The sequence below is a fragment of the Apis cerana genome, linkage group LG1 (assembly GCF_029169275.1).
Source record: "Apis cerana isolate GH-2021 linkage group LG1, AcerK_1.0, whole genome shotgun sequence".
Taxonomy (NCBI): domain Eukaryota; kingdom Metazoa; phylum Arthropoda; class Insecta; order Hymenoptera; family Apidae; genus Apis; species Apis cerana.
This window is the reverse complement of record NC_083852.1, coordinates 10186417-10205745: the sequence shown is the minus strand read 5'-3', so window position 1 is coordinate 10205745 and position 19329 is coordinate 10186417. Positions and strand designations below refer to the sequence as shown.

Sequence of the window (19329 nt, the reverse complement as noted above, 5' to 3'; positions counted from 1 at the left end):
TAGATAAAATCTGGATTTTATTTGCCTTTTAGTAATTTTAATTATAATCTAAGAAAAATAAAGTTTATACATTATATATATTTCTGTTTAATAGATCTATTTAAACTTATATAAATATTATATCTTATATATCTATATCTATATACTTATATATCTAAATCCAAAATATTATTGAATCTTGATATTAATCATTATTAATATTAAATTTTGATATTAATTATCATATAATAAAATAAAAAAGTAAAATCGTAAGTAAATTTTTATATTACTTTTTTTAATACTTTTTCTTTTTTGAAAAAAATAGAATAATAAATAAATTTTTTATTTTTTAATAAATAAATTTTTAAATAGAATAACGAAGAAGAATATTTAGATATTCTATTTCATACATCTCAATTTATGTACTTCTTATCCTATTCAAATGTATTTAGATCAAATAATGAATGATCATTCCTTTTTTACTTCGATAATGTTCAAGTGAAACAAGTGATTTTTTTATCATTTATTGATTATTAATCGAAAATCAAATATCATTAAATATAAATATACAATTTTTTTTTGATTTTAAATATCAAAAAACAAGCAAATAATTTCATAAAGCATTCTTATAAAAGCTATTCTTATAAAAACATTTCAAAAACTTGTTTTAATTTTTACGAATATTCATTTACGTATAAAAAAATTTTTTTTTTAAACAAATTTACATAAATCATTTAATGACTTTTATACTAAAGAGGCATAAATAATACATTTTTATTGTAATATTAATGATCTTTTGTATTAAAAGAATATAAATAAATATTTTTACTTTTGTATATTTTAACTTGTTTAATGTAAATATATCATAAGATGTATATTAAAAACATATATATAATTTATGTTGAATATGAATATATTCAAATATTCATATTCAATCAATAATAAATCTAATCAATAATAAATTTCTTATAAAATATATTAACTAATTGAATAAAAAACAAGTATTTTACATACAAATACAATTTTATATTTTTCTTTTCAAGAATGTTTTATAATAATTAATATATCAATAATAAACATTATAATATTATTATAAATATTTATTTTACATTCTCATGAAATTTCAGATTTAATACATTTTTAACAGCTTGTTTGTATTTATCAATTGAAAATTGATTTTCTTCTTTATTTATTAAATCAGAAACTGCAGTTTTATATTCTGTTGCATGTGGGATATTTTCATAATTAAAATCAATTGGTATTTTTGGCCAATTGTATGTAAATATTAAAGATTCTTTGCTTTTATTTTTATTCCAGTCATAATATTCCATATCTTCTTCACTTTTTTCTGTTTCCCATGGTTCAACACGCTAAAATAATTTTTAGTATTACTTTAAATAATAAGTCTAATAAAAAAACTAATAAAAAAATTAAATAACTTACCCATGCTATATGGAATAATGCAGTTAAAAGATATTTTACATAATCTAAATTTTGTTTTCTAATTGGACATCTGTCTGCTGTTATTGTTATTATATCTGTTTGAGGATTATATCTATTACCCAATAATCTAAGTATTTTGTCTTTAGCATGAACATCTAAATGCAAAGAAGATAATTTTACTTTTAAACTCACTATTCTAGCAAGAGGTTCTCTTATCGTAGGAGAAGAATAACAATAATCAGATGAAATGATTTCAATGGGAAAGTGTTTTATACATGCTTCATCTGTTTTTAAATCTTCAGGCCATTTTGTGCAAAATTTTTTTAATGCTTGACAATGCTTTTTGATCACAGGTGGAGTAAGGTGTAAAAAATTTGGAATTTTCATTAACTCTGCATTTGCATATTTATTAGGATGTAATCCTTTAGTATTTTTATACCCTTGTTGTAAAGGAAGTGGTACAATATCAGGATGAAATGTACGTGCAGCAGGCCAAATTGTTTGCCAATTTTTATTGAATGGTAGTATTTCTTTAGATGTAACATTTGTTATATCGTTTTGTGATCTTTTCTTTAATTTATTCTCTTCAGGCATTATCTGCAATACTCGGAATTCTATCAAAGAAAAAGAAAAAATATAAATATGCAAATATAAAGACATATTTATACGAAAAAATTATAATAAAATTTAAATAGAAAAATTACTTATATCGTCATTGATATTTGTTGTAAAAAATGATAACAAAGGTTTCTTGGCTTTATAACGTTGAATTAAAGATAACATTTTAATTATTTCTTAATTATTTATAACATCGAATAACCTCTTTCAAATCACGTTTCTATCTTATATTCTATTTCATGAACATTTAATTTTCAAATATTTTAATTCCGCATATTCTATTTAATTATCATCATTTAAAACATATACATGTATTATTATTATATATTATTATAAAATTAAATGGAAAACTTCAATTATTTTTTTTTTCTATTTAATTCTATTTATGTGTAAATAGTATCTTTACGCAACTATTGTATATTTGATCTAACAATTTATTATATCATAAATAGTTATTTTTATTAATTGTTTCTTATGTTTCTATATTTTTTTATGAATTAAAATAATTTGAAATATATTTTTTAAATTTTGTCATCTTTTAAATTATTTATAAAAAATTTAAAAATCAGAATAATTAAAATTTTGAAGATTGAAATATTAGAATCTTTTATGAAAAAAATTTAATTTTAATAATGAAAAAAAAAGAATAAAATATTCAATATAGATAATTAAAAAAGATTTGAAATCAACAATGAGTCGATTATTGAAAACGTGGTTAGAAGTTGTATTTCAAGAGGTGACATCGTTTGTATTTATGAACATTGTGTCATAAATAATGTCGTCTCCTCGTCCAAAATCTCCGCGACCTCCAATATCTGCAAGAAAGGATGAAAAAGAAGAAAGTTTTTGGGATAAAATTGGTACTTTGGGCCGAAAAAAGCGTATTAAAGAAGGTATTGCATTGCATTTATGTTATATTAATGTTTTTTTTTTAAATTTATAATATGTATAATATGTATGTTTCCTTATATGGTATGAGTTATTTATTACTTGAATTTTTACAAAATAATTATTGATAATATTAATTTAAATTCAATTTGTTTTTTTTATAAAATATTTTTATTTTATTTATTATTTTATTTATAATATTATTTTTCACAATATTCTTCATAACTAATGTTTCATTTTTAATGTTTTTATTCTTTTTAATTTGTTTGTTAAGTTCAAGAAGTACAAGAAGAAGGAAAATATGCAATTGACTCACCAGGATTTGCAGCTAATCCTGAAATGCCACCAGAAGAATATGCTTTAGATGAAAATGAAGAACGTTCAATGATAGAACCTAGATCTTTAGAAGATTCTAAGCTCAAAGAATTAATATTTGTTTTAATTGAATGGATTAATGATGAATTAGCTGATCAACGAATTATTGTAAAAGATATTGCTGAAGACTTATATGATGGACAAGTACTACAAAAATTATTAGGTACGTTAGCAAAATAAAAAAATTTTTTATAATAATTTAAATAAACATATTTTTTCATTAATTCCAGAAAAATTAACAGGAGAAAAATTAGATGTACCTGAAGTAACTCAATCTGAAGAAGGTCAGAAACAGAAATTAGCAGTTGTTTTGTCTACTGCTAATCGAGTATTAGGTCGTTATCCTCCTTATAAATGGCATGTAGAATCTGTTCATTCAAAAAATATTGTTGCCATTTTACATTTATTGGTTGGCTTAGCAAGACAATTTCGAGCACCAGTTAGATTGCCAGAAAGAGTAGCTGTTCAAGTTGTAATTGTGCGCAAAAAAGATGGCCAATTAATGCACAATACAATTAGAGAAGAAATTACATCAACTTATGATGATTTGGGAATGCGTTGTGAACGAGATGCTTTTGATAGTCTTTTTGATCATCCAGCTGATAAATTAGCTGTGGTTAAAAAAGTATGTTATACAATACATTTAAATTACAAAAAATATATAAATACTATTATATAAATGTTATTTTACAGTCATTAGTTTCTTTTGTCAATAAACATTTAAGTAAAGTTCATTTGGAAGTGACAGATTTGGATACACAATTTCATGATGGTGTTTTTTTAACACTTCTACTTGGATTACTTGAAGGCTTTTTTGTACCTTTAGGTAGTTTTCATTTAACACCTAAAACTCATGATCAGAAAGTACATAATGTTTCATTTGCATTTGATATTATGCAAGATATTGGTCTACCAAAACCTAAGGCCCGTCCAGAAGGTTAATATCATTTGTAATTTTAATATAATAATTATAAGAAATAGAAAATATGAAAATATGATTATATTTTATTTACAGATATTGTAAATTTAGATCTCAAATCAACTCTACGAGTATTATATAATTTATTTACAAAATATAAAAGCATGAATTAAAACATTAAATAATTTAAAAATAAACAAACATAACGAAACTGAATAAAATAATAATAATTAATTAAGATGATTAATATTCTAATCATAGAATATATAGTTTTTATAATTGATATATGACAATATATGATCAATGATGATAAAGATTTTATTCAAGAAGAAAATTCAATATTTCTTCAAGATTATAATTTTTATGTTATTATTTAAATCAAATACAAAAAACAATTAATTTTATATAAAAAAATTAATTTTGTATGTTATATATTCTTATAAAATTTTAAATATAAAAATTTTAACTTTGTTAAAATAATTAATTAAATAATTGTTAAAATAATTAATAGTATTAAAATTTATTTTTTTTATCCCTGATTTAATGTAATTATTAGGTAGAGTGATGTTTATACTTTATATATTAAATCAAATAAAATAGAATTATTTGTTATTTATATATATATAGATTTAGATATGTTTATTATTTATGTATGTTTTATATATATATAAATATGTTGACATATGTTTGAATTTTTACACATTCTGTGTAAATAATAATGGAAACATGATAGTACAATCATTAATTAATTTTGCTTTCAAATATCTTTTATTACAATTGTTAATAATATATAGCACGTTCTATAACTAACAATACAACAAATAAGGAGTTATTTTATAAAATAAGTTAAAAAATAAGTTAAAAGTATGAAATAAAATTTTTTCATTTGAAATTTCTTTTTTGAGTAAAACAACAGAAAAATTTTCAAATTTTAAATGGATTATATCCATAGATATATATCAATAGATTATAGGTAATATTCAATTTATTATATTTTTTTTTATTTTTAATTAATTAACGTATAATTTTTTTATTTAAACATTTTCATGATAATAGTTGATTTTATGTATACTATTTTTTTAGGCGCTAAGAATCTGCTATTGCATTAGATCCATTGTATAATTTATGCATTTATATATGTATATGCTCTATAATTGATAATATTTTATTATTATTATTTGTTTCAATAATTAGATCTTTCATTAGAATTGTTATCATTTAATTAATATTTATAAGATAATAAGAACATATACTTTTAAAATTTTCGCAAATTTAAAATCGATTAATTTTATTTAATCTACCTAAACAAGACATGCGCATAATCTATTGAATAAAATATTCAAAATTGCTGATCAATTTCAAGTAATTTACCAAGTTAAAGGACTAAGTTATCCATTGTTATCGAGATCGATTGATAAGTAATGATAGAACAGAATAACGAAATACCCATCGATCATTATTTCGATACGACCCTTTTTAGGAATTGGTATATGGATGCTTATGCATTGATTCAAATAGAATTGCTTCTGCAATTTCAACGATGTCAAAAGAATTACGATTATATAAGAAATACGCTAGTTTTGTAAAACTTTTTCTTCTCATTGGTGGAATATGTCCAATTACAAGAGAATTGAATATTATTTATCGATATATACCAATTTGGGCGATATTTTCTTGCTTTATAGAGTTGTGTGCGGTTGGAAACTCTAGCTTGCAAAATATTGAGAATATTCCTTTGCTTACTGCTTCACTCATTCTCTTTGGCACCATATTGAATGTAATAACAAAGGTATGCAAGTTTATTTGTATTTTAAAAGAATTTATTTTGAAAGAATTGATTTTTTTTTGTAATATAAATTGATTTAATATAAATGTGAATAATCGAATCAATTTCTATTTGATATTTTATAATAAAATTCCTTTCTCAGGCTTCCTGTTTTTTCATCCATCGAAAAAAATTACAACAAGTAAATGATATACTCAGTTCTATTTTAGAAGAAATATTGAGTGAAATATATATAAAATCAGTAATTTTATTCTATCTTCAAAAGTTTTATCGATTGATTTATGTACAGACAGTATTAATGTTCGTCACTAGTATCATTTATTCAATGAAACCAATGATTATAAAATTGTTTTACGATGTAAATATAACGAATGTGCAATATCCTTTGCCTCTTTTTGGAACTTTTCCTTGGAAAATCAATTCGATATTAATTTGGCAATTGCATTATTTTTTCGATGTAAATATTCTTTGGTTCATATTTTTTATATCTGTCAGTGTAGATGCATTTTTCGGGTTTTGTATGTTTCGTATCTCCGTAATATTACGTTTTTTGAGTTTTGAATTCAAGAGATCTTCAATTGATGACAAAAATAAAAGGAATAAAGAAAAGAGTTATCAGCAAATCTTTCGAGAATGTGTCGAAAAACATGTTTTATTGTTAAAATGTCGAAATATTATCCAAGAGATTTACGGACCTATCATTTTATTAGTGACTATAACGAATGCAATGAGCATGTGTTCTATAATATTTCAACTATTTCAGGTGAGAATTTTTATAGAAATGATTTTCGAAAAATGTTTATTTTACAACAAGTATATATTTATAATAATATACTAGAATAATATACTGACTAATTATATTTAAATATAATTGTGCTATGCTATATTATTTTTTACTGAAATTAATCAATTCTTTATATATATTTATATAATATAATATAATATAATATATATGTATATATTAATGTTTCTTATTTATACTATATGTAATCAATCAATATTATTAAAAATACTATTTAAAATTACAAAAAAATTAATTCTAATAAATAATATTTAAAAATAAGAGAAATTATTTTAAAAAAGCAAATAAAGAAAAATTGCACGAAATATATAAAATAAATTTGTTTTAATAAACTATAATTTAAGATTTTATCGATTTTCATCGATTTTCACTTTTATATATCAAACATAAAACAATTTACAGGTTAATGGAATAAATATCTATAAAATTGGAACATTCATGATTTACCTTATCTTAAAATTAATACAAACATTTTTATATTCCTGGCCCGGAGACGTAATCTTTACTGAGGTTTGTACTAATTGGAAATGTACTTTTCGTTATCTTAAATTGTTTATGAACAAGCGTGCAAACAAATGATTAATGATCGATCAATGATAGTAATTGCAATCACCATTTAATTTTCTTTCTCTTCATAGAGTGAATTTCTTCGTCGTAATGTTTATTGTAGTTGTTGGTATGACAAGAATACTAGATTTGCAAAATACTTCTTGTTAGTATTAGCACAGAGACCAATTGTTTTGAAGGCATGTAGTTTAGTACAAGTTACAATGGATCTTTTGGCCAAGGTAAATTGTCCGTTGTATTATCATTGTTCCTATCCTATTATTACTCACTTCAAAACAATTTCATTTTCACATTTATTTTTTGTTTTTTAGATCATGAATACGACAATATCTTATTATTTTTTATTAGAGACTATGAATGATGATAAGTAGTATAATAATAATAATAATAAAATTAGTATAATAATGATAATGATAATAGATAAAAGATAAGATAGAAAAAAAATGATTCTCACGAAATAATTAATTATAATCATGAAATAAGAAATGACTTCAAATGATGAAATAATTTTTCTTTTCTTTTTAGTAAATGTAAATGAAAACAATCGAGATATAATATGTATTATGGATATAATATAAATTATATTTTTTAAAAATTTTTCTAAACCAGACATAATTAATATATATATATATATATATATATATTATTATTATTATAATATATTTTAATTTATATTTTAATTATATATATGTATATATATATATTTATATATAGAATAATATCAGAAAAAATTTTCTTTTTTCTTTCTTAATATTTCTATTTTTTTCGTTTTTCTTTTTTTATAAAGATATTTCTTTTATGATTATTTATCTAATTTAATTTATCTATTCTAAGAACTTGCAAACGATTTATTGATTTGTAACAGAAAAGAATACATCTTTGACATTTATCGTTTTACATTATGCGATACATTATGTGATGTTCCAGTTTATACTAAGTTAAATATATATACATATATTATAATGATATATACATATAAAGAATGTAAGAAGTAAATTGAATGATGCACGAAAGAGATATGAAGCAAACTGAGAATTGTCAAGAAAGCAAAACTTATCGTGATCGGCTTATGCGAATTGTGATTTTCGTTTATATCCATTTATATTCGCGTAAACTGATAGACGTGATATTGAGGAAAATATTACTGAAACACGCGACATTGCGGCATATTTTTGTGCTCGCAATCTGCTTTACTTTTCTCTTCCGAGATATTCAACGCGTACACTGTACTGTGATTTTACTACGTTTCCTATTCTTCTTTTAATTCATATTTTTATATCTTTTGGTAAGTCAAATGATATTATTATTATTATTATTATTATTGTTACGTTCAGTGTCTTCAATATTCAATTTTTCAATGGATTACATTATTTTATATATTTTTCCATTTCTGTTCGAAAATTATTTCTTGAATTACGCACTTGCCATTATCATCAATTATTATCGAATCTAACCTAACTATTTAAAATTAAGGAAATCGTTATGCATGTGATCATCGATTGTCATCAATATTAATCAATATATCATATGATTAACGAATTATAGATATCATTGAATTATAAATACAAAGTTATTTAAATAATATTTTATATAATTTTAAATAATTTTTTGATATAAAATATTCAAAATTATAAATCAATCAAAAATATTAATGATAATTATAATTGCAAAATGATGAACAATAATTTCATGTTAAGATTTATAAAAATATATTTTTTACAATATTTCAATTAAATGTTTATATTTTATAATTTATATCTAATTTTTTTATATATATTTTATGATTTATTTCATACATATAATTACTGAATTTATGATTTCTATTTAAAATAGAATTAAATTTCAAATAATCAATGATAATAATTGAATACAATCACTTTTTTTTGTGCTTATATAAAATTCTCGATTCAATTTTTCTTAATATCGTTAAAAAAAAAGAATTTCGTTAATAAAAATGAGAGATTTCTTTAGTATGAAGAATAATAAGATGATAATACGAAGTTAAAAATTGGATATTTGAAAATTGTAACAAACTTGAATATATCTGTTTATCAAGGGAGAATGTTTGAAGAATGCGCCAAAATCTTTCACATCTTATTAGCAAATTGGAGACGAAACAATAGTCAATTTCACGACAATGAATTAAATGAAAACTTGGAAGATTTGATTTTACCAAGCAATGAAGATTGGCGTTATCGAGTCTATTATCAATTGGTTGAATTACAAAGAGAATCTGATGCTATTTTTATAAAAAACAGGTAATAATTTATTTATACAATTTTAAATGAATGATTTTTGATTTGAAAAATTCACCGAAGATGCATGTAAATTAATCAATCATCGATTAAGTTTCTAATTACAAATTAGCAATTGTTTATTAATTTTTTAATAATTTCATGCTTTTAAGCTTCGTTTCATCAAAATAACAATATGAACGTTGCTATTTTATTTTTTCCAACTTGAATTTATCCAATACACTGATTGACCTTTTCTCATATTTTGTCGATTTAATTTTAAAATATGCACTCATATTAATTCTTTTTTCTCTAATTATAATTTTATCATGATTATTCCGTGTGGTGAAAGTTAAAACGCAATTAACAAATTAATCGGTTTGTATTTAACATCGATATGCACGTTTCATTTGTTGGGTGATAAACGAAAGTAAACAATGGAAAAGTAAGTAAGATTACATCTTTTCATCGATCATGAATTCATAACAATAACGAGAGGAATGATCTATAACTAGTAATGAAATCGAAGGGTCAACGAAACTAGATTGGAAACTGAAACAAAGTTAGAAGTGAGACGTAAAAAAAATGAGTGGGAATGGGAGCCAAAGAGATACGGATATAGTTTTAAGGCTAAGCCTAGCCAACAGGAAGGATTGAAAGGAAGATCATCGACGATCGTCGATGGTTCAATGATAGAAATGTGTATCGAACCAGGTTGGCGTCTTAACGATATTTTGTTGGCGGCGAAAGTTCTTCGAAAAGCTCAGCCACCTCCAGTATATTCAGATGAGGCTGAGATGCGTCGTGTATTTGGACTTGTTTATGATGTTTTTAGATGTAATTATAATTTTAGATGTAATCAAATATTCATTGAGATCGATTATGAATTTTTGTTATATTTATATTTTTATCTTATTTAGATAAAAAGATATTTATTCGAGCTTTAGAAGATGCAGGTTTTTGGCAACGTAACAGGGCGATCAAGAATGAAGAAAAGATCGTTTGGTTGCTATTATATGACATGCAAGGAAGAAAATTTTCAAAACCGCGATTTAATAACACTACTTTTGAAGAACGTGAAAATATCTTTAAGGTAAAATTTATGATATTTTTTTCCTTTTTTCTTTTATTTAATTATTATATATTATTTTTTCTTTTTCTTTTTCTCCTATTTTTATTAATAGTTAAATGCATTCTTTTCTTTTTCTCACTTTCTTTCTTTTTCTCTGTGCGCGCGCGTACGTGGTTCGCGTTTTGGAAATTCGAACATCTTGAAATTATATTTGTTAGGCTGCTGGATTGACGGATATCGACAACGCTCTTTCGGGGATGAAAATCCATCTTGCCGCAAGTATTTCGCGGCTACGTATTCGCGGTTCTGCCCTCAAACTTGGTGAATATTTTTTCTTTGACGCGATATAGAAATTTGATAGAAATAAAGTATTTTGCTTTAGAACAATAATATATATACATACATATTATTACTGATATTATATTTAAAATCTGGAAGATGAATTGCTACCGAGTCATTTGCGCGACATCGAAGGTGTCACTTGGGGCATACAAACTACTGTCGCTTCTGGATGGATAAACACCATGAAATTTGTCAACAAAGAAGAATTTTTAAAAGAAATGTCGGAATTGAAGTTAAAATATTGTGAAACAAAAAAAGAATCGATAGAACTTGAAGAAAATGAGTTTGCATTCGATCCTATTTGCCCGAAAATAATTTATTTGCACGAGAGCAAGCGGGAAATGCTGGCTGTTTCCAAGCTCGTTTGTAATCATCGTTTTGTATTTTTAGTAGGTAGCTGAGGAACATGAGCAAGATTATATAAAAAATAGAAGATTATATAAATTAACAAAGATTCATTCAAACGAATAGGAGAGATCATTGTGCTTGGGTGCGGCAACATTGGCACAGGTAATCCGTAACTGTAGATTCTATGGCCCGGTGATTTTAACGCATTCACTTGCACCTCGACATACCGGATATCTGGCCGGACTATTGGCCGATATTGAATACGCTGGTAAACTTTTGGTCTTCGGAGCTGGTGATCGTCGTTGCGAATATGAAAGTTACCTAAAAGATCTCGATGTCACATTACAACAATGTCGCGTTTTTTCCGAAAAGTATCTATCTATTCATTTATAGTAAGACCCATGTATTCTCAGGAATGGGTGTCAAAAATTTTTCCGCGGATAATTGAAAATATGAATAATATAGAATGATATGCATATTACACATGTATGAAATAAGGAATAATGAAAAATAATGTACAATATATAAATATTGAAAATGATAAAACGATAAAACTATATTATTAGTATATTAATCAATGAATGTATAGTATTGGCACAATTTATATGATGAAATGAAGTAAATAATATAAATAATGTGATATTATATTTTTACTATTTAATATTACTATTTATATGATTTTTATTTAATTTTTTGAATTACGATACTTGAAACTGCGGATACGGGGGTTTTACTTATCCATCTATTTACTTATCTATCTATCTATCTATTTATCTACTTAATCTATCCATCTATTTATCTATTATAAATTTAAAATTAAAAATTAAATTATAGCATAGATGAATTATTCACTTAAATATATATTTGATTAATTTTGAGATAAATATCTAGAGTAAAAAAAAAAAAATAATGCTTTTTTAATTTCATGATCAGTTTTTTAAATAATATTTTTGTTTTAATATCAGATCTTCTGTTTTAATATTTCTAAATCCTCTCATTTTAAAAGTTAGAAGATGCATAAAATATAAATTATTTCAATATATTTTGGAAAATAAAAAAATGTTAAATAAAATATTTTCACTAAGGAGGACAATAAATATTAGAGATATTGATTAATAGATTTAACATTTTTGATTAAATGAAATTTCTAAGAAATGAATGAATTACATTTAGATATGTGTCTCATCTTTCGACGATCGAGTCAGAGAGAGCAACTGTAGTGCTGGCAGTTCCAACGTGTACTTATACGGGTGTTCGAGATATCGTCGATCTTGCAGTAGCACGAGGAGGAGATGTAGACCTTCTTGAATCGTTGACGAATAATTACATTCACAATAATGTTCATAATAATGACAATAATAACAATAATAAATATTACAAGAATCAGGAACAGTGGCATAATTTCTTATCCGATCAAATGTCCACTTTGAAATATGCTTTGACTAGGCCGAATGTACAATTTCTCATATACGAAGTACACACAATTTTACCATCGGAAACAACGCAAATGGTTCAGGAAGTAGTAGACTGCGTTAATCAGATGGCCAAAGAAAAATATTTTCGTGAATATCCGGTAAGTTTATTATCTTTATCTTTGTTAATTGATGTTATGCAATTTACCAAACTTCAAAATTATTATCTTATTTTTTTTTATTTTTTATCGAAGAAAAAAGCTCAAAAAGAAATGTCAAAATTGGCAAAAATGGATGAAGAATCGCAAAAAAGTGATAATATCTCGATAAATACTTCAAATATTATTGTAAGATACAATAATATATACAATTCATTTACAATTCTGTTTAAATTTACTAACAAAATTTTTATAATTATAAGATTCCAGATACCGATCTTTTCGAAGTAGGCAATATTGATGACATTTACGGACAAAATGTTAGCCACATGTTAGATCCAGGATGTTTTCTTGCAATAATAAAACGAAAAGAAATGATGCAATTTGATTCGCTGTTCATGATTAAAGTGGCAGAATCGAAAGATCTATTCGGTATTTCGAAAGTGCAACAACAATCGAAACACGAAATAATCCTAAACCGAGCAGTACAAACCTCGCAATCAAGTACACGAAAACGAGCAAAACGTATCAAGGTTATTAATTATTCTAACTATAAAATTTTATTTATATATATATTTTTAATAAAATTATTTATTGAATAAATATTTATAATTTTCATAATATATATATATATATATTATTTTATAATATATGAGTTAATATATGATAAAATTAATTGTATTTAAATGTAGTTAGATATTTCTGCTTTTCCTTTTTATAGGTGGAAATGGAGCGAATAATGGCGCATACGTATTCCTCGTTATCAAAAACTGGACAAGAAAATCAAATTTGTCCACGACATAAACATTGCTCTAATTGGAGCGAAGGAAATGAATGTCAGGTATAGGAAAGAAAAGAAAAACAATTTCTGTTGTTGAATGAATACAACTAATGTTAATGAATGATTTTTTCAACAATTATTTTTTCCAAAACGAAAATTGAAAATTTTTTTAATATTATTTTTGTTTTTATGTATTTATCGTTTGTTTTTGCATAATATAATAACTTAATTTTATTATTGATGTTTAATTAATATTACATATTTGAAAATTTCAAGTTCAATTTTAAAGCGTGGAGAAAAGAAAAAAGAAATGTGTCTCATAAACCCTTATACGTTTCTTCATCCCGACATAAGGTAAATAATTGTAAATATTAACGAATTTAATCCTAATAATAATTTAATCCTAAATTATATTTTTGAAATTTTTATTAAAAACAGGAATTACAAGGGATACGTAAAATATTTTCGGCGCGATCTGAAAGTAATGCATCTACTTCACGTGATATATCGAAACACGATAAATCTTCGTCTATATTGACTAATTTGCTCAGCATCGAATCTCTACAACGGTAATTATATCTTAATTATATTTTATATAAAATCCTTTCCTTATTTTTTTTTTATAAATAATTTATTTTATCTGACCGATCAAAATTAGACTTGATTATTAAATTGGTTATTAAATTAATATATATAATACATACATAATTAATATAACAATATACATGATTGACAATTATTATAATAATTGAAATAAATAAATTTATTGCAATAATAAATTTATCTCAATAATTAAAAAAAAAAAATCAAAGAAGAAGATTAAGTTCGAATTGAATTAGATATCTATATTATCTGTGTAACATTTATTTATATAATATTAGATATGTATGTTATTTTCGTAATTCATTACAACTTTATTAATTCTGAATTTTAGATCTGTATCTTCTGAATGCAATAATTGTTAAGATTTCATGTTTTGAATTTTTCATGCAAATAAAATTTTATCTTGATCGACTATTGATATTTTTCAGAATAATATGCTTTATTTTCTAACATTATTTTTACAATTTAAAATTAAAAATATATATGTGCATATGTGTAGCCAAGAATGGAATCATACCACTCCATCGAGTACGATATTGAGATCACCGATTCTTGCTAGAGCAGTACGTCTTATTCCGCTAGAGGATACAATTAATATTGAGGAGTGTGACGAAATGAAAAAGCAAACACGGTCAAAAATGGGTCATCGATATTGGACATCGAGTAAACCGTCTCGCCTTTTACATCCTATTGGATCTCATGTATTCGATCCGTTTCTTGATATAATTTAGGACAATCGAAATTTTACAATCAAAAATATTTCAAAGAATAAAATTAAAAATAAAATATTGCACAAAAAAGTAATATTTGAAAAAAAATTGTAATGAAAGATAATAAAATAAAATAAACAATCTATATTGTAAACTAAAATAAAGTAAATAAAGTCACAACGAATGATACGGTATTTTTATAGAATAACAATCTTTTCTAGAAATTTTTTAAATTATAAATAGATAAATACAAATTTCATAATAAAATAAAAAAGTAAGAATAGATAAAAATAGAAAGAAAAAATATTATCTGAAACAATTATCTGAAAATAATAATATACCTTAATGATAAAATTTTCTGCTAATGCAAAATATATTTTTTATTTAATTGTTGTTGTATATTATATATATATTGTACATATATATGTATAATATGAGTTTATTCTAAAAAGAAATTTGTAGATGTTTACACTATTCTTCTTACTTTCTGAACTTTTTTTAATTACTATTTATTTGCATATTTAAAAAATTTAATTTTTTTTAAATAGAAGCTAACTATCTCAATATGTATTTTGTAAATCAAAGTCTATTTTAGCAACAGAATTAAAGAATCACAGAGTCAAAAATAATATTATAATATTATAATAAAAAGAAGTTCTCAAAGATAGATAGAGAAAGGTATGTAAAAAAAAAAAGAAAAGAATTTTTGGAATAGTAAATAATTTTTGAAACAATATATATTTACATCTCAATTATTAAGACAAGTATATTTATGATTAGTTTTTTTTATTTATATTATATTTAATAGGCATAAAAATGGAATACATATACATAAAAAATTAAAGAAAATTCTATTCTAATAAATTTATCTTCAATAAAAAATGAAGAAGACTTGAAAAACGGAAAAATTTTTATAGAATCGAATGAATGCTGCTGAGAGTGAATAATAAAAAAAATTTTATAGAAAGAAAGATATAAGAGAGAAAATTAAATTAAAATGAGAATCTTCGATCAAAAAACGATATTTATGATTATATAATAATTTTAATTTTGATGTTCAAATGTTCAAATTAAATTACTTGAATTATGTGAAGATAGGGAATTATCGATGTTGAACTTGAGAAATGATAATCAACGACAAATAAGACAATTTTGAAATAAGTTTAAAATGTATTTGTTGAAATTATTTCCAACTTTATTACATGGACGACATCCTTTCTTTCTTCATAAAGGACAAACCAAAGCACTAACAGTAGATGCGGTAAAATATAAATGCGCATTCTGCTTTTACATTACATTATATTTATAATAACAATATTATATATCTAAATAAGTTCTATATCTCTATATTCATAAATAATTAAAAAAGAATTATATAAAATTATTAATCCTCCTTATTTTAATTCTACATGGACAATCTATTTTTCAAATGCGGTAAATAATTTTGGAATTTTATTTTCAAACCTCATTTTATTTTTCTAAGCTTCGTAAAAATTTTAAAAAATTCTGAACTATATATAAAAGACACTAATTTAATTAGAATAAATTATCGTTACGTAAAAACATTTAAAACATTTTTTCAATAAAAAAATAAAAAATTCGTTTTAAAGAAATTTAAAAATAGTTCCTATTTTAGCAACCTACAAATATTACCTACAAAGATTCAAGATTAAAAATTATATATTAAAAAACTTCAATTTTTCTTATATCATTTAGGCATTTAAATTGTATCGTTTGGATAAAGGACCACCGGACAAAGCCTCGATGAACGAAGATGACATTCTTTACGCATTGAAAGCGATGCACTATATTAGACGAATAGAAAGCAAAGCGGCAGAAATGTACAGATTGCGTTTCATCTATGGTTTCCTTCATTTATATATTGGTCAGGTAAATTTTATAATTAATCGAATTAATCGTCACAAATGCGATAGAAACAGAAAAAAATCTAACAATAAGAATGAGATGAATAAAAGAGAAAGAAAAAGAAAAGAGGAAAAAAAATGTATTTGTATAGGAAGCAATAGCCACTGGTATGAAGCCGGTGATATCGGATAAAGACACTTTGATCACGTCTTATCGGTGTCATGGTTTTGCGGTGATATTTGGTATATCGGCACGAGACATTTTTGCGGAATTAATGGGTCGAAAAACTGGAACTTCGAAAGGAAAAGGTGGTTCCATGCATATATACGGAGATAAATTTTATGGAGGCGAAGGAATTGTTGGTGGTCAGGTATAAAATCGAATCGAGCTTTTTTTTTTTTCTCTTAAAAATTAGAAAATCATAATTATGATCGATGCCGATATTATTTATGATATTCGTTATAAAATAATTATATTACACATTATAATACGTTTATCTATGAAAACATCAAATTAGAAATAAATTTCAAAACGCAGAGAGATGTATTAATAAAAAATATGAATAGCAATGATTTTTTTTATACAAAATTCTCGTTAAAATTCGAATTACTATAATACTTTCTGACTCTCTAGGTTAATTAAAATTTTCTGTTTAATATTTTGAAAAATATAACATAAAATTTTTTTCATTTTCTTTGCGAGATCATTAGGAGAAATAAATTAGATTTGATTCTATGTAAAAAGCGCATAAGATTTATTTGAAAGTTAAAGGACAAATAGATCCTAAATTATTTTAATATATTTTGAAAAAAAAATACTAACTAGGCGATTTTAATTAAGGAAAATAATTATCATTTATAATTCAAAATATATTGGTTTTTTGATTATGATAGCTACCGATCGGTACTGGATTAGCATTTGCTCAGAAATATAATAGTACAGGCGGTATTGCTTGGGTAATCTATGGAGATGGTGCTGCGGATCAGGGTCAAACCTTCGAAGCATATAATTTGGCAAAATTGTGGAGTCTCCCGGTGGTATATGTATGCGAAAATAATAAATACAGTATGGGAACGGCAACATATAGGCATTCAGCGAATACTGATTATTACACGCGAGGGGATCTGATTCCAGGTATACAGGTGAGATAATAAAAAAGAGGAAAAAAAATTCTTACATTAAGATAATTTGTAATAATTGAATAAATCTTCTCTTTTTTTTTCTCATTCATTTTTTATTTCAGGTAGATGGAATGAAAGTATTAGATGTTCATGAAGCTGCAAAATTTGCGAAAGATTACGCTCTACGGAAAGGTCCTATTATTCTCGAAATGGTCACATATCGATACTATGGACATAGTATGAGCGATCCTGGTACTTCCTATCGTACTAGAGAGGAAGTGAAATTGGTACAAGCCAAACAAGATCCTATTAATTGGTTAACCAAACAGATAATTGATAATGGTCTGAAAACTCAAGCAGAAGTTGAAGTAAGATTAAGCGCATACTACCTCCTCTCTCTTCTTTTCTAATACATTTCTTCCATTTTTATCTTTTCTCTTAATCTTTATTTGCTTTTCTTCATGAATATATACATTTTGAGAATATTTTTAACAATATCTTAGACATACCTTAAATATATTCGAAACTTTCTAACTTTCATTCTCAACAAAAAAGAAAAAAAAAATCGGGAAAGCTTTATTCTCAAATTTCTATTTTTAATTTCAATCCTCTTTAGGAAATTACAAAAAATACATACAAAATCGTAGATGAAGAATTAGAAATAGCTAAAAACGATCCATCACCAGATGTAACGGATGTTGGAAAAAATCTTTATACAAAACCATTGGAAAAAGTACGTGGTAAAGCACCTTGGGAGAGTTGGTAAATTTATTGAGAAAATATAACTAAATCTTTCGTTTACGCATTGTTTTAAATATGTATACGTGTAGATATTCAATCTCTTTGTATCGAATGCCAATTGTAATTTTTTGAGTTTTCCGGGTGTTTTTGATATCTCTTTAATGATTGAATACTTAATTAAAATAAACTAGTATTTAATCGAAACATTTTATATTTTATTAAACATCTTTGATATTTAAAAATATATCAAAGATTCGATCGAACAAACGTTAAATTAAATATTGAATAAAAAAAATTTATAAAATTCATAAATAAAGATAGAAATATGACTGTAGAGTCTATGTTATGCGAATAACTATGTTTGTTTCTTGCTCGTTTTCTTGCTCCGACAATTGGAATGATCAATTAAACCATATCGCACTGCGTTGCGATTGAGAAAAGGAGAGAGTCTGAAGGAAGAGTAAGAAGATATTATGACTGTGACGAAGACAAAAGATTATTAAAGCAAAAAAGAACGATTGAGGAGAGTGAGTCAATGATTCATAGGAACATTGTTGTAGTATA

At 24.0% G+C, this 19329-nt stretch overlaps 5 protein-coding genes across 11 annotated transcripts; 4 read left to right on the top strand and 1 right to left on the bottom strand.

Moving 5' to 3' along the window:
- Window positions 1–983: 983 nt before the first annotated feature.
- LOC107997438 (small ribosomal subunit protein mS35) lies at window positions 984–2779 on the bottom strand. Its single transcript, XM_017056043.3, has 3 exons — window positions 2127–2779; window positions 1423–2036; window positions 984–1349 (listed from the first exon to the last, which is right to left on the bottom strand). Exons 1-3 carry the CDS (start codon window positions 2203–2205, stop codon window positions 1080–1082), a joined length of 963 nt encoding a protein of 320 aa, XP_016911532.1. The 5' UTR covers window positions 2206–2779; the 3' UTR covers window positions 984–1079.
- A 12-nt stretch (window positions 2780–2791) lies between these two features.
- On the top strand, window positions 2792–4726 carry LOC107997402 (beta-parvin). Its single transcript, XM_017055975.3, has 5 exons — window positions 2792–2933; window positions 3203–3466; window positions 3534–3928; window positions 3997–4240; window positions 4319–4726. The coding sequence occupies exons 1-5, from the start codon at window positions 2816–2818 to the stop codon at window positions 4393–4395; spliced, it is 1098 nt and encodes a 365-aa protein (XP_016911464.1). The 5' UTR covers window positions 2792–2815; the 3' UTR covers window positions 4396–4726.
- A 238-nt stretch (window positions 4727–4964) lies between these two features.
- LOC107997349 (uncharacterized) lies at window positions 4965–7389 on the top strand. Its single transcript, XM_017055892.2, has 3 exons — window positions 4965–6011; window positions 6151–6771; window positions 7213–7389. Exons 1-3 carry the CDS (start codon window positions 5763–5765, stop codon window positions 7387–7389), a joined length of 1047 nt encoding a protein of 348 aa, XP_016911381.2. The 5' UTR covers window positions 4965–5762.
- A 75-nt stretch (window positions 7390–7464) lies between these two features.
- On the top strand, window positions 7465–17186 carry LOC107998056 (uncharacterized). 7 transcript variants are annotated; one of them, XR_009832890.1, is made up of 15 exons: window positions 8189–8662; window positions 9434–9635; window positions 10141–10448; window positions 10532–10704; window positions 10902–11004; window positions 11122–11414; window positions 11497–11744; window positions 12547–12946; window positions 13040–13132; window positions 13207–13476; window positions 13665–13784; window positions 14001–14078; window positions 14163–14293; window positions 16754–16927; window positions 17055–17186. XR_009832890.1 is itself a non-coding variant. In XM_062085766.1 (14 exons), the coding sequence occupies exons 2-14, from the start codon at window positions 9439–9441 to the stop codon at window positions 15056–15058; spliced, it is 2646 nt and encodes an 881-aa protein (XP_061941750.1). In that variant the 5' UTR covers window positions 7465–7598; window positions 9434–9438; the 3' UTR covers window positions 15059–15231. The 7 variants fall into 7 exon arrangements, 6 of the variants coding, with proteins under 6 accessions (XP_061941750.1, XP_061941835.1, XP_016912571.1 ...); XM_062085766.1 differs by lacking the exons at window positions 8189–8662; window positions 16754–16927; window positions 17055–17186 and adding exons at window positions 7465–7598; window positions 14827–15231; XM_062085851.1 differs by lacking the exon at window positions 17055–17186 and having other exon boundaries at window positions 16754–16960.
- LOC107998084 (uncharacterized) lies at window positions 16838–18969 on the top strand. The gene is made up of 5 exons (XM_028666571.2): window positions 16838–16927; window positions 17055–17273; window positions 17797–18045; window positions 18147–18392; window positions 18641–18969. Exons 1-5 carry the CDS (start codon window positions 16838–16840, stop codon window positions 18788–18790), a joined length of 954 nt encoding a protein of 317 aa, XP_028522372.2. The 3' UTR covers window positions 18791–18969.
- Window positions 18970–19329: the final 360 nt, after the last annotated feature.

Coding starts and splice junctions, on each gene's coding strand:
- LOC107997438 (XM_017056043.3), bottom strand. CDS start 2,205: ATGTTATCTTTAATTCAACGTTATAAAGCCAAGAAACCTTTGTTATCA. Junction 2,037..2,126: donor AAATATCAATGACGATATAA/GTAATTTTTCTA, acceptor TTTCTTTGATAG/AATTCCGAGTATTGCAGATA. Junction 1,350..1,422: donor CATTATTCCATATAGCATGG/GTAAGTTATTTA, acceptor AAATTATTTTAG/CGTGTTGAACCATGGGAAAC.
- LOC107997402 (XM_017055975.3), top strand. CDS start 2,816: ATGTCGTCTCCTCGTCCAAAATCTCCGCGACCTCCAATATCTGCAAGA. Junction 3,929..3,996: donor AATTAGCTGTGGTTAAAAAA/GTATGTTATACA, acceptor GTTATTTTACAG/TCATTAGTTTCTTTTGTCAA. Junction 4,241..4,318: donor ACCTAAGGCCCGTCCAGAAG/GTTAATATCATT, acceptor TTTTATTTACAG/ATATTGTAAATTTAGATCTC.
- LOC107997349 (XM_017055892.2), top strand. CDS start 5,763: ATGTCAAAAGAATTACGATTATATAAGAAATACGCTAGTTTTGTAAAA. Junction 6,012..6,150: donor TATTGAATGTAATAACAAAG/GTATGCAAGTTT, acceptor TTCCTTTCTCAG/GCTTCCTGTTTTTTCATCCA. Junction 6,772..7,212: donor TAATATTTCAACTATTTCAG/GTGAGAATTTTT, acceptor AACAATTTACAG/GTTAATGGAATAAATATCTA.
- LOC107998056 (XM_062085766.1), top strand. CDS start 9,439: ATGTTTGAAGAATGCGCCAAAATCTTTCACATCTTATTAGCAAATTGG. Junction 9,636..10,140: donor GCTATTTTTATAAAAAACAG/GTAATAATTTAT, acceptor ATGAAATCGAAG/GGTCAACGAAACTAGATTGG. Junction 11,745..12,546: donor TGTCGCGTTTTTTCCGAAAA/GTATCTATCTAT, acceptor AATTACATTTAG/ATATGTGTCTCATCTTTCGA.
- LOC107998084 (XM_028666571.2), top strand. CDS start 16,838: ATGCACTATATTAGACGAATAGAAAGCAAAGCGGCAGAAATGTACAGA. Junction 16,928..17,054: donor TTCATTTATATATTGGTCAG/GTAAATTTTATA, acceptor GTATTTGTATAG/GAAGCAATAGCCACTGGTAT. Junction 18,393..18,640: donor AAACTCAAGCAGAAGTTGAA/GTAAGATTAAGC, acceptor AATCCTCTTTAG/GAAATTACAAAAAATACATA.